This window comes from Neovison vison, chromosome 12 (assembly GCF_020171115.1).
Source record: "Neovison vison isolate M4711 chromosome 12, ASM_NN_V1, whole genome shotgun sequence".
Classification (NCBI taxonomy): Eukaryota; Metazoa; Chordata; class Mammalia; order Carnivora; family Mustelidae; genus Neogale; species Neogale vison.
In genome coordinates this window covers 55,018,804-55,032,660 of record NC_058102.1, presented here as the reverse complement: position 1 = coordinate 55,032,660, position 13,857 = coordinate 55,018,804, and the positions used below count along the sequence as shown (strand labels likewise).

The 13,857-nt window shown below is 36.5% G+C and overlaps 3 protein-coding genes across 3 annotated transcripts; all 3 read left to right on the top strand.

Moving 5' to 3' along the window:
- Positions 1-996, top strand: TAS2R9 (taste 2 receptor member 9). The gene has a single exon (XM_044226350.1). The coding sequence runs from the start codon at positions 1-3 to the stop codon at positions 994-996; it is 996 nt and encodes a 331-aa protein (XP_044082285.1).
- A 1,813-nt stretch (positions 997-2,809) lies between these two features.
- On the top strand, positions 2,810-3,742 carry TAS2R8 (taste 2 receptor member 8). The gene is given in 4 exon segments (XM_044226348.1): positions 2,810-2,863; positions 2,865-3,115; positions 3,117-3,312; positions 3,314-3,742. Coding segments are annotated over 4 exon segments (930 nt in total).
- A 4,172-nt stretch (positions 3,743-7,914) lies between these two features.
- On the top strand, positions 7,915-8,853 carry TAS2R7 (taste 2 receptor member 7). The gene has a single exon (XM_044226873.1). It carries the CDS (start codon positions 7,915-7,917, stop codon positions 8,851-8,853), a length of 939 nt encoding a protein of 312 aa, XP_044082808.1.
- Positions 8,854-13,857: the final 5,004 nt, after the last annotated feature.

Genomic DNA, 13,857 nt, shown 5'->3' with positions numbered 1-13,857 from the left:
ATGCTAAGTACAATGGAGGTAATATATACCATCTTGATCGCTGGTGAACTGACTATAGGAGTTTGGGGAAATGCATTTATTGTACTGGTTAACTGTACTGGCTGGATCAAAAGGAGAGATATTTCCACGATTGACGTCATCTTGGTGAGCTTAGCCTTCTCCAGAATCTGTTTGTTGTGTGTGATATCTTTAGATGGCTTTCTTATATGCATCTCTCCAGATACATATGCCAATAGCAAGTTAATGAGCATTGTGGATGTTTTCTGGACACTTAGCAATCATTCAAGTGTCTGGTTTACTTCTTGCCTCAGCATCTTCTATTTACTGAAGATAGCTAATATATCCCACCCACTTTTCCTCTGGCTGAAACTAAAGATTAACAGAATCATCCTGGGGATTTTTCTGATGTCCTTCCTTAGCTGTATAATCATTAGTGTTTCAATGAATGAGAACTTCTGGGATCCCTTCAAAGTCAATGATAAGGAAAACATAACTTGGGAACTGAAAGTGAGTAAAATCCCAAGTGCTTTCAAACTGCTTTTCCTGAACCTGGGGGTTATCATTCCCTTTGTTCTTTGCCTAACCTCGTTTCTCTTACTACTTTTCTCTCTAATTAGACACACCAAGCAGAGGAAACTTTATGCCACAGGGTCCAGAGACCCCAGCACAGAGGCCCACATGAGGGCCATAAAGGCACTGATCATCTTTCTGCTTCTCTTCCTTACGTACTATGCAGTCTTTATTATACTAACCTCTAGCTTACTGATTCCTCAGGGAGAATTAGTGGTGATGTTTGGTAGTGCTATAGCTGTCATTTTCCCATCAAGCCATTCATTCATCCTGATAATGGGGAACAGCAAACTGAGGAAGGCTTTTCTGAAAGGGCTAAGGGTTGTGAAGAGTTTCCACAGAGGAAGAAAACCTTTTGTTCTGCAGAGAATCCTGAATACAAGGAGAAAGAAATCAACAGAAGATCCTCTCCCTTCTCCCAATTAATTACATTCAGTTTTTATAGGTGCTATTAAAAATCATTAATATCTATATCTATCATTATCCTAAATTTTCCTTTGTGTTCCTTCACATTTCTGTCTTAACTTTAAATCAAATGTTATCGAGCCACGTATATTTCTTCGCCTTTGCAAGAAAAAATGAATACAAACCCCATGCTAACATTTCATATCACTGCCTAAATGCAAAGAGGTTCTACTTCTTTCTGTCTGGTAAAGGTCTTGAACTCCAAAAGTAGAAGAATTTTAGGCAAATAGGGTGCGGAGCAGAGATTTTAGAATATATTAGTCCTTCCTATAAAATCAATCATGTAAAACCTGTCTACTTTGTGCTGGAAGTCATTACTTATCTTTTCTGCCCTGTCTTCTCCATTTCAAAATGGTTTATCCTCATGTGGAGGGAGAAAGGACACTCTGGTGAGAGAAGAGGGGTGATCTCAAGGAAAGTTTGACCAGGAAAGGGGACAAGGGGACAAAGGGTGTACACTTAGAAATATGCATATTGAAACCACCCTAGCCAGTTTTAGGAGTCAGTTCTCAAAGATTTTTTGGAATGTTTTCTTTCTTTTCTTTTCTTTTTTACTCAAGAATCTTTGACATGTCTTTTTTTTTTCTTTAGCATCATTCTCTCTTCTTTTTTGTTTATTGTAACATTTTAAAGACAACTGGGTTTCCTTAAATTATTAATTTCATGCTTTCTTACTACACACTATGCATGCATAAGAAATAGGAAAAATAATACATATGTTTCTTACATTATAGAAATACTTAAACACAGTTAGAAGAACCTTAGTTTATATGATTTGTATTACCTAGGTTTAAATTTATTGTGGGTTGATTCTCCTAAGAAAGAATAAATCAATTTAATAGTAGAATTAGTCCTATTCCCTGGAAATATAATTCAGTAAATATTTTCTTAAAAGTGATTGCTCCATCTAGAGAAATGACTACAATGTAGAATGTGAGATTATAAATCTTATAAAAGGGTTTGATTGTAAATAGAATAATTTAAAATATGTTTTCTTAATTTTACATGAAAATGTTCCTTATCCAAGAGATGACATTTCAGGAAGTGAATTGTCATGGACAGCATTTCCCATATTAAATAAAACTAAACATAGCAAATCTTTATCTAGCATCTTTCACTTTTATTAAAAAAACTCCATTGAGAAAAAAATGTTTAGTAAATATTGCCATGTGCCTGTCTCATAACAGTAATTTATAATTCGATTTGTATCACAGCCTTCGTTAATTAACCACTTATATGAAAACAAAATTATTATCCTCTGACTGAAAGTTAATTTTCTACAACTGACTGTACTGATCATTACCAAAATCAAAATTAATTTCCACTAGGGAACCTGACTTTTGATTAATTTATAAATATGGTGAAGAAAATGTACTTTCATTTACACATTGTGATTTTTATAGAATACATGTTTTTGTTTGCTTTCTGTGGCTCTGTATTCAAAATTCAATTTGACAGATCAAAGTACACAAAACTTAAGAGCAAGAAGCTTGTTGCAAATTCATGAAATACAATCTCTTTTAATTTGTATGAGAGCAGTTTCAACCCAGCATTTCTCTTATCACTCACTAAAGGGTGATGGCTATAATTTGCCCGAGATCAAAGCTAGTCAAACTGTTTGGAGCAACCGTTTGGTTTAGTCCTCATGAATGGAGAAGCAATTCTATTTCAAAAGAAAGCTGCTTACTTCTGGAATTATATCAAAGTCAAAATAATGGATGAGATGATGTCTGTCTGCGGTGATATTGGAGATCGGGGTGTTCTCCCTACCAACATGCTCAGTATGGAAGACAACATCTTTGTGATCATTATAGCTGGAGAATTCACAATTAGGAATGTTGGGAAATGTATACATTGGACTAGTAAACTGGATTGACTGGATTAAGAAGAAAAAGATCTCCTCAGTTGACTATATCCTCACCAGTCTAGCCATCTCCAGAATTTGTTTGCTCTGTATATTGATATTAAATGTCATCATAATGATATGCTACCCAGATTTTTATGAAAATGATAAACTACAGACATTCATTAGTATCTTCTGGACACTCACTAACTACTTAAGTACGTGGTTTGCCACCTGCCTTCTATTTGCTGAAGATAGCCAATTTCTCCCATCCTCTTTTTCTCTGGATAAAGCGAAGAATAGACAGAGTGATTCATTGGATTCTGCTGCGTTGTTTGGCCATTTCGTCTTTGATCAGCCTTATACTAGCAATGACACCAGATTATGATCATGAGTTTCATAAAATTGTAAATCCTAAAAGAAATTGAAATGACTCACATTGAAATGTTCAATGTGAGTAAAAGTCAGTTCTTCCACTCATTGATTCTCTTTAACCTGTTGGCAGTTGTCCCATGTACTGTGTCATTGATCTCATTTTTCCTTTTAGTTATGTCCCTATGGAGACATATCAAGCAAATGAAACTCAACGATACAGGCTGCAGAGACCCTAGCACAGAGGCCCATGTGGGAGCCATGAAAACTATGACTTCATTTCTCTTCCTCCTTTTTGTATACTATGGGGCTTCTCTTTTGGTGACTTTTAGCTACCTTATGAAAGAAAGGAAGTTAGTTGTGATGTTAGGAGAAATGATAGCAATTCTCTATCCTTCTGGTCATTCACTTATTTTAATTATTAGAAATAACAAGCTGAGGCAGGCATCTATCAGGATGCTGAGATATGGGAGAACATTCTGCATGATGTAAAATCTTAGCTTTATAAATGGACTTTGCTAATAAAAAATACATTTTCATTTTTTCCAGTTATCCTGTTTATTTTGGGTACGTATCTTTAAGTGTTCTTGAGACCTGTTAGCACATGAATATATATATATATATATATCCCTTTGTCTGTGTACAGTTCAGATTCTCATCTTCAGATGCCCTTTCCTCCAAGAGTTTGAGAGCTCACACTTCCCTTGTTGCCTTCTTACTGCAGATATTAGGCTTGTACTGCCTAGTTAAGTTCCTTTAAGATTTTACATAGGCCCATGATAAAGAGCACTGAATCGCACTAATTGCTTTTTCATTTTTTTCCTATCATACACTTCTTTCATTGCTGGGCCTTAATTTTGCTTCCTTCATGGCTCTGTCAGGTCATTCCCCTTTGGCTTATTAACTAGGAATTCAGATCTCCCCTGTTTCATCTCTGGTTCAGTGTCCCAATTATGTATCTGTCTCCTCCCAAGTGAGTGATGCTCTAGGTTGTCTCCTAGATAGTATTTTCTGGTTGGCCTTATTCTGGCACCTCCTGTTGATTTCCCTTGAAATTCAGTGTCCTTAAAAACAACTTGCTGCTCAGGCAGCAACAGGATAGGAACAGGTTCCATTCCAGTATCTCTCTCTATGGCCAATCCTGAGTGCTCTTCACAATCCAGATAAAAGAATGGGACAATTAATTTTGATCAGACTGCTTTACTCAGCCTCCTTTCTTAAAAAAAAGACCTGCAGGGGTTCTTTTCACTCAGGACATTAGAAAAGCAATTAATTGGGAAGAAATTAACATACATTATGGAATAACTACATGCTATCACTAAAAGAATAATGTATGCCATAACACTTATAAATTACAAAAAAAAATAAGTGAATAAGAGTCACTACCAAAATGTTGTTCTACTGTGAACTACTCACTAGAGTAGTGTTGAAACACTTGATCTGGCATGTCTAAGTTCATGTCTGTCTGATAATGGCTATGCATTTCAGGTACCACACTTTGCTATTTCAAATTCTGCTATTTCAATCTACTCATTTTGTTTTGTTAAAACTAAAATATTAACTACCTGAAGGTTATCAATTTGTCTTCATATAATGATGTGAAATTCACTGTGCAAAGTCCTGAAATTTACAGTCTTCAGTACATAAACTTCATCAACCATATTTCTAATATTCTAGCATTTAAGTTGCTATTTATTGTACAAGACAGGAGAATTGATATTCTTCTAATGGAATATATTAGTACATTCTACAAAATACCTCTTAATCCTACACTTACATTCTTCTGCAAGTTTAGATGAAAGAAATGTTTTGTAAGATTAGTACTTCTGGGAAGACTTCCCTCCGTTAGTGTGAAGTCCTTCCTTCCATGTTTAGTTTTCTGTATCTTCAAGGTTTGAAGCACCTCCACTGACCACCAAAGTTCAAAGTAGTTCAAGTAGTAAGGGTTCAAAGCAGTAAGTTCAAAGTAGTAAAGTGACAAAACATTCTCTTGCAAATTTTTGTTGGGTTTTCTTTTCTACTTTTTAAAAAAAAATTGTAGTAGGGTATTTAATATGAGATCTGCACTTTCAACAGATTTTTAAGTGTACAATATAATGTTGTTAACTATAGGCACAATATTGTAAACCATATCTCTAAAATAAATTTATCTTGTGTAACTGAAACTTGATGCTCGTTGAATAATAACTCTGCCTTCTTATCTCCCCTCAGGCCCTGGCAACCACTATTTTATTCTTTGCTTTGATGACCTGACTATCCTAGATACCTATATAAGGTATATTGGTATCTAATATTGGGCAATATTTATCCTTCTGTAATTAGCTTATTTAACTTGGCATAATGTCCTCCAAGTCCACCCAGGTTTTTGCATATTTCAGAATTTTCTTCTTTTTATTAAAACTGAACAATATTCCATTGTCTGTATATAACACATTTTCTTTATTCATTCATATGCCAGTGAGCAATTCGGCTCTTTCTACATTTAGTTGTTGTGCAGGACACTGCAATGAACAGGGCTAATATCACTTTGAGATCTTATTTCGATTCTTTTAGATAAATAACCAGATTTGGGGGATGCTGGTTCATGTGGTAGTTATATTTTTAATCCTTTGACGAGCTTTCATCCTGTTTCCATAGTAGCTGCACCCTAATTTATATGCTATACAACACAAGTATGCAGAAAATCTATACTTACCTGAAAAACAACAAAAAACAAAAACATATCCTAAAATTTATTTGAGTAAAGGTATCATAGTTACAGAGACCTTTTATTTACCAGGATACTAAGGAGAAGAAAATGATATGCCTGGGTCAGGGATCATTTCCAAGATCAGAGGAAAGCAGTCATCTGTGAACCTAGCTACATAATGAGACAGTGTGTTCAAAAATCAAGGCTGCTTCTCAGGAATGAAGGTTCGTCCTTTAAAGAAGGATGGAAAGATACCATGTAGTCAAAGAAAGTATCATCACCCCAGAATTATTCTATGGAAATTCTATATAGCTAAGTGTTTCTCAGTAACTCTAAATTAGAGAAGCTACTTCAAAATAGGAGTAGCTTGTGGGACGCCTGGGTGGCTCAGCTGGTTGGAAGACTGCCTTCGGCTCAGGGCGTGATCCTGGAGTCCCGGGATCGAGTCCCACATCAGGCTCCCAGCTCCATGGGGAGTCTGCTTCGCTCTCTGACCTTCTCCTCGCTCATACTCTCTCTCACTGTCTCTCTCTCTCAAATAAATAAATAAAATCTTTAAAAAAAAATAAATAAAAAAATAAAAAAACAAAATAGGAGTAGCTTGTAAGAATGAGGTAAACTTAATCATCTGTCTCTTCCCTTATAGTCTAGAAAGGCTAATGATCTAGATTCTTAGATGCAGTTTGGCAAGGCAGAGGGTGTAGAATAGATAAAAATACAGAATTTTAATCTCTTCTCTCATGTGTGCACTGCTCTTGAGAACATTTTAAATGTAAAGAGAAAATATAAAGATAATCAATACTCCATTAGGGCTCCTTCGTCTTGTTATATATTACATCACAAACTAAATGACCATTAAATTGACTTGACTAAGAAGACAATGCGTTATTTTAAAAGATCTTGTGCAGGGACGCCTGGGTGGCTCAGTGGGTTAAGCAGCTGCCTTCAGCTCAGGTCATGATCCCAGCGTCCTGGGATTGAGTCCCACATCAGGCTCCTTGCTTGGCAGGGAGCCTGCTTCTCCCTCTGCCTGCCTCTCTGTCTGCCTGTGCTCACTCTCGCTCCTCTCTCTGACAATAAATAAATAAAATCTTAAAAAAAAAAAAAAAGATCTTGTGCATGTAACTCTTCATCTGAACAACCAAGATAAATGAGCTAAAATGTTTTTTAGACCCAGATAATCTATATTTAGTGTTAATCTTTTAGAACCCCCGAAAATGTACAGTTCTTAATGCTAACCCAAACTTTGGATTTTTAGCAGTAATCAATATTACCATTTAGGAAAAGGAAGATTCCTCTACAAATTTTGATTTTGGCCTGTTTTATAATAACCAGAAAATCCTTGGAGTTTAGAATTGTCAGATAAAATACAGAACACCCAATTAAATTTGAATTTTAGTACTTCCTGGAAGTACTAATTTCATGCAATTTGGGACATATACTTAAAAAAATCATTTATTTTATTTTTATTTATTTTTTCAGTGAAAGATCATTTATTGTTTCTTTGAAATTCAAGTTTAACTGGGTTCCTGTATTTTTATTTGCTAAATCTAGCAGCCCTATTGAGGTTACTAGTATGTGTCCCAGATTAATGAATCCAAAATTTGCAAAACATAGCCTGGCAAAACACAGACAATGCAGGACCATGAAAAGGAACAGGTCTAATTTGCATCCTAAAATGTAGCTCAGCCTAAATTAACCATATGTGGAAAAGTAAGGCCTGCCAATCCCAGTTTTACATACAGGTGACACAGGCAGTGGCCAGGACAGGGATTGCCAACCACATTTGCTTCTCAATACTAATTAGGATTTAATGATGATAGCTACAGTCTTCATTTTTCACTCCAGTCTCCACCACAAGGCAGACTACAATAAGAGAGGCAAAGGAAATTAGAGCAAAATCGAGAAGTAGGTGTACCTATCAAACTACATCAGTTCAGCTTGAAACCAATTGGTTTTTTTTCTGTATTTTACCATGCCGGATAAAGTGGAAACTACCTTAATGCTCATAGCAGCTGGAGAGTTTTCAATGGGGATTTTAGGGAATGCATTCATTGGATTGGTAAACTGCATGGGCTGGATCAAAAATAGGAAGATCACCTCCATTGATTTAATCCTCACAAGTCTGGCCATATCCAGAATTTGTCTATTATGTATAATACTATTAGATTGTTTCATATTGGTGCTGTATCCAGATGTGTATACTGCCGGTAAACAAATGAGAATCATTGACTTCTTCTGGACACTAACCAACCATTTAAGTGTCTGGTTTGCCACCTGCCTCAGCATTTTCTATTTCCTCAAGATTGCAAACTTTTACCATCCCCTTTTCCTCTGGATGAAGTGGAGAATTGACAGCATGATTCCTAGGATCCTGCTGGGGTGCTTGGCCCTCTCTGCGTTTATTAGCCTTGTTGTGACTGAGAATTTGAATGATGATTTCAGGTATTGTGTTAAGACAAAGAGGAAAGCAAATGTAACTGTGAGATGCAGAGTAAATAAAGCTCAGTATGCTTCCATCAAGATTTGCCTCAACCTGTTAACGTTCCTCCCTTTTTCTGCATCCCTGATCTCATTTCTCCTCTTGATCCTCTCCCTCTGGAGACATAACAGGCAGATGAAGGTCAGTGCCACCCGGTGCAGAGACTTCAACATAGAAGCCCACGTGGGAGCCATGAAAGCTGTCATCTCCTTTCTCCTCCTTTTCATTGCCTACTATTTGGCCTTTCTCGTAGCTACCTCTAGCTACTTTATGCCAGAGACTGAATTAGCAGTGATCATTGGTGAGTTAATAGCTCTAATCTATCCCTCAAGCCATTCATTTATCCTAATTCTGGGGAGCAAAAAACTAAGACAGACATCACTAACAGTGCTATGGAAAGTAGAGTATATTCTAAACAGAAGAAATTTCTAACACCATGAACAGATCTGAAGGCCCAACTATCATTTACTAGGACGAAGGAAGACATGATGTTTCTTAGCTGTCTTTGGTTCTTGCATTAATGTTGGTTTCATATGGTTAATTGTGCTTAAATGTATTTACTATATCTATAATTGTAACTTAGGAAATCTCATTTAGATCAGATTTTGCCTCTTTCTCTTAGTCTCTTTCTTCTCTCTCTCTCCACCCTTTCAGAGTTTTTTCTTTAAACATGTTTTGGAACATATAGAAGTTAATATCTTAATATTAACTGTCAGAGGAGAGAATATTTTCATAGTTAGTTCTAAATCATTTCTCTAGATGCAAAATTGCACAACTAATTCAGAACAACTGTAATAGTATCTAGTTGTTATTTGCATCCCTATGAAAAGCAGCTCATTCATCCCCATGGTCCTAGTTAGGTTTTCTCCACAGACCATCCAACTAGACTCCACCTTTGAAAAAAGTTCAATATGGTGACAGTTCTTAGTCAAATGTTATGCAAGTCTGTGAATGTGGCAGAAAATAATACTGATTATAATCATGGTTTAAATATGTATTGTAATTAAAGTAAATATTGTCACAAGTTCAAAAATTATTTTGGGGCAATAGATCAATGAAAGAAAGATACTCTGTAAGTGCGAGAGAAGGAGAGTTTATATAGAAAGTTTCTATAAAACAAAGTTGGCTAAAGAAGGAATTTACTGATTGATTATTGAAGTACATTTCTCCATAAAAGAACATACAAATTTGCTTTTAGCAGACAAAGACTGTACCAGACATTGATTGTCAAGATACCCTTATAAGATAAGACCTTCAATCAAAAACTAATGCACTGAAATGATAAAACATCAAAACTGTCAAAGAGGACATTGATTCAATACAGATCACCACTACATGCCAGGAGAATACTACTTGGATTATACATATATTATCTATGAAATAACTCTTTGGGAAATTCCAGAAAAAGCATATCATTTATGTTGCAGAAAGGATATTTTGGAGTGATTAACTATGTTACTAACTAGCCTAGAATAACCATAATCTTTGTGTGGAGAAAAAATGTTTGTAAATATTCTCATCAATAAATTTGGCAACAATAAAAATTAATTCTACATTAGTTCCATATGTTAATTTTTCTTATCTGAATCTGAGTGTGCAAGATACATGTTGATTAAAAGGATAAATTTTAAAAGAATAAATAAATTAAAAAAATTTAAAAAAATAAATTAAAAAAAAAGAAAAAATAATGAATACTGTTATGCTGAGAATAAGTAAATTTAATTAAAAAAAGAATTATATTGAGTCCTTTGTAAGTTAAAGAAATAGCAGAAAATTAGAAGCATACACTGAAGCTTACATTCTTTTCAATATAGTCTTAAAGAATACCTGTCCCACCTCCCACATATGCAGAGACCAATATATTTGGATTCATTAGGCATGGGAACGAAGAAAAAAAACAAACCCTGGGGGCTAAGGGAAATCTTAGAAAATCCATGTTTGATGTTTTCATGTTGTAGACTTGAGAATTTTGATCATTTACTTACATTAGAAATAATAACGCCTTAACATTCAACTTCTCTGTAAACAGCAGCCAGGCAAAGGATACTAACATGGAAAGAGAAGCTGTATTAGAAATCTCTTATTGTACATAATTCTACTTACTGAGATATCTAGGATGAAAGTGATGTAACCAAGTGGTTTATCTTCTGAGATTATATTAATTCTGAGGAATTAGGCAATGATGATAACTTAGGGTTGAAAGAAGACTTGTACTATTCTTTTACTCTGTTTGGAGTAGAGTTTTCTAGGCTTACTCTAAGAGAATGTAGCAAACAGTTTACAGAGAATACAGGCAAATTCCTTCTTGTTTTAATTCCTTGTATAATAAGTACACATACCCTCACAAATTGAATATCTGAGTGTTATACACGATATCGCATGCTGTAAATACAGATGAAATGTGACAAAATCCAAAAACATGGTGGAAGACAGATAATGATCATGTAAACAAACTCAGAGTTATAAGTCATGATTGATACAGCTTAGAATAACTGGAGAAGAGGAAGGGAGGAGTCAAGATGGCAGAGAAGTAGCAGACTGAGACTACTTCAGGTAGCAGGAGATCAGCTAGATAGCTTATCTAAAGATTGCAAATACCTACAAATCCAATGGGAGATCGAAGATAAGAAGAACAGCAATTCTAGAAACAGAAAATCAACCACTTTCTGAAAGGTAGGACTGGCGGAGAAGTGAATCCAAAGCGACAGGAAGATAGATTATTGATTATTGTTTATTGAAGTACATTTCAGTACATTATTGTATGTACATTATTGAATGTACATTATTGAAGTACATTGATTATTGATTATTGAAGTACACCACTGCGGGTGGGAGGGGCCGGCTCCCGGCAAGCGGCAGAGCAACAGAACACAAAATCAGGACTTTTAAAAAAGTCTGTTCCGCTGAGGGACATTGCTCCAGAGGCTAAACCAAGGTGGAGCCCATGCGGGGTCAGCATGGCCTCAGGTCCCACAGGGTCACAGAAGGATCAGGGGGTGTCTGAGTGTCGCAGAGCTTGCAGGTATTAGAACGGGGAAGCCGACTACAGAGACAGAGCGGAGGAGTGAGCTCTCAGCTTGGGGTTACCTTGAACCGGGCCAGGCTCGGTGAGCTTGGAGCACGGCTGGAGGCCAGGGAGACGGGAGTAATTGGGTGCTATTCTCTGAGGGCGCACTGAGGAGTGGGGCCCTGAGCTCTCGGCTCCTCCAGGCTGGAGACTGAGAGGCCGCTATTTTCAATCCCGTCCTCCGGAACTCTACGGAAAGCGCTCAGGGAACAAAAGCTCCTGAAAGCAAAGCCAAGCGGATTACTCAGCCCGGCCCCTGGAAAGGGTGGTGCAATTCCGCCTGCGGCAAAGACACTTGAGAATCACTACAACAGGTCCCTCCCCCAAGAAGATCAAGAAATCCAGCCAGGACCAAGTTCACCTACCAAGGAGTGCAGTTTCAATATCAAGGAGACCAGCGGAATTCCAGAGGAGGAGAAAGCAAAGCACAGAACTCATGGATTTCTCCCCGTGATTCTTTAGTCTTGCAGTTAATTTAATTTTTTTTTCTTTTTCAATTTTTTGTTCTCTTCTTCTGCTAAATTTTTTTAACTTTTACCCTTTTCCTTTTTAATGTTTTTTAACTAGTTTATCTAATATATATATATTTTTTCTTTCTTATATTTTTTTCTTTATTCATTTTCTTTCTTTCTTTTTTTTTTTTTAAAGATTTTATTTATTTGACAGAGAGAGATCACAAGTAGGCAGAGAGGCAGGCAGAGAGAGAGAGAGAGAGATGAGGAAGCAGGTCCCTGCTGAGCAGAGAGCCCGATGCGGGACTCGATCCCAGGACCCTGAGATCATGACCTGAGCCGAAGGCAGCGGCTTAACCCACTGAGCCACCCAGGCGCCCTATTCATTTTCTTTTTTAATTGTTTCTTTTTTTTTTTTTCTTTCTTTCTGAACCTCTTTTTATCCCCTCCCCCTCTTCCATGATTTGGGATCTCTTCTGATTTGGTAAAACATATTTTTCTGGGGTCTTTGCCATCCTTTTGGTATTATACTTTCTCCTTCATATACTCTTACCTGGACAAAATGACAAGGCGAAAAAATTCACCACAAAAAAAAAAAAAGAACAAGAGGCAGTACCAAAGGCTAGGGACCTAATTAATACAGACATTGGTAATATGTCAGATCTAGAGTTCAGAATGACGATTCTAAAGGTTATAGCTAGGTTCAAAAAAGGCATGGAAGATATTAGAGAAACCTTCTCTGGAGATATAAAAGCCCTTTCTGGAGAAATAAAAGAATTAAAATCTAACCAAGTTGAAATCAAAAAAACTATTAATAAGGTGCAATAAAAAATGGAGGCTCTCACTGCTAGGAGAAATGAGGCAGAAGAAAGAACTAGCGATATAGAAGACCAAATGACAGAGAATAAAGAAGCTAAGTAAAAGAAAGACAAAGAGCTACTGGACCATGAGGGGAGAATTTGAGAGATAAGTGACACCATAAGAAGAAACAACATTAAGAATAATTGGGATTCCAGAAGAAGAAGAAAGAGAGAGGGGAGCAGAAGGTATATTGGAGAGAATTATTGGAGAGAATTTCCCTAATATGGCAAAGGGAACAAGCATCAAAATCCAGGAGGTGCAGAGAATCCCCATCAAAATCAATAAGAATAGGTCCACACCCCATCACCTAACAGTAAAATTTACAAGTCTTAGTGACAAAGAGAAAATCCTGAAAGCAGCCCAGGAAAAGAAGTCTGTAACATACAATGGTAAAAATATTAGATTGGCAGCAGACCTATCCACAGAGACCTGGCAGGCCAGAAAGAACTGGCATGATATATTCAGAGCACTAAACGAGAAAAACATGCAGCCAAGAATACTATATCCAGCTAGGCTATCATTGAAAATAGAAGGAGAGATAAAAAGCTTCCAGGACAAACAAAAACTGAAAGAATTTGCAAACACCAAATCAGCTCTACAGGAAATATTGAAAGGGGTCCTCCAAGCAAAGATAGAGCCTAAAAGTAGTAGATCAGAAAAGAACAGAGACAATATACAGTAACAGTCACCTTACAGGCAATACAATGGCACTAAATTCATATCTCTCAATAGTTACCCTGAATGTTAATGGGCTAAATGTCCCAATCAAAAGACACAGGGTATCAGAATGGATAAAAAAACAAAACCCATCTATATGTTGCCTCCAAGAAACTCATTTTAAGCCCGAAGACACCTCCAGATTTAAAGTGAGGGGGTGGAAAACAATTTACCATGCTAATGGACATCAGAAGAAAGCAGGAGTGGCAATCCTTAGATCAGATCAATTAGCTTTTAAGCCAAAGACTATAATAAGAGATGAGGAAGGACACTGTATCATACTCAAAGGATCTGTCCAACAAGAAGATCTAACAATTTTAAATATCTATGCCCCTAACG

Excerpts from the sequence above, each read along its gene's own strand:
- TAS2R9 (XM_044226350.1), top strand. The coding sequence starts at position 1 with ATGCTAAGTACAATGGAGGTAATATATACCATCTTGATCGCTGGTGAA.
- TAS2R7 (XM_044226873.1), top strand. The coding sequence starts at position 7,915 with ATGCCGGATAAAGTGGAAACTACCTTAATGCTCATAGCAGCTGGAGAG.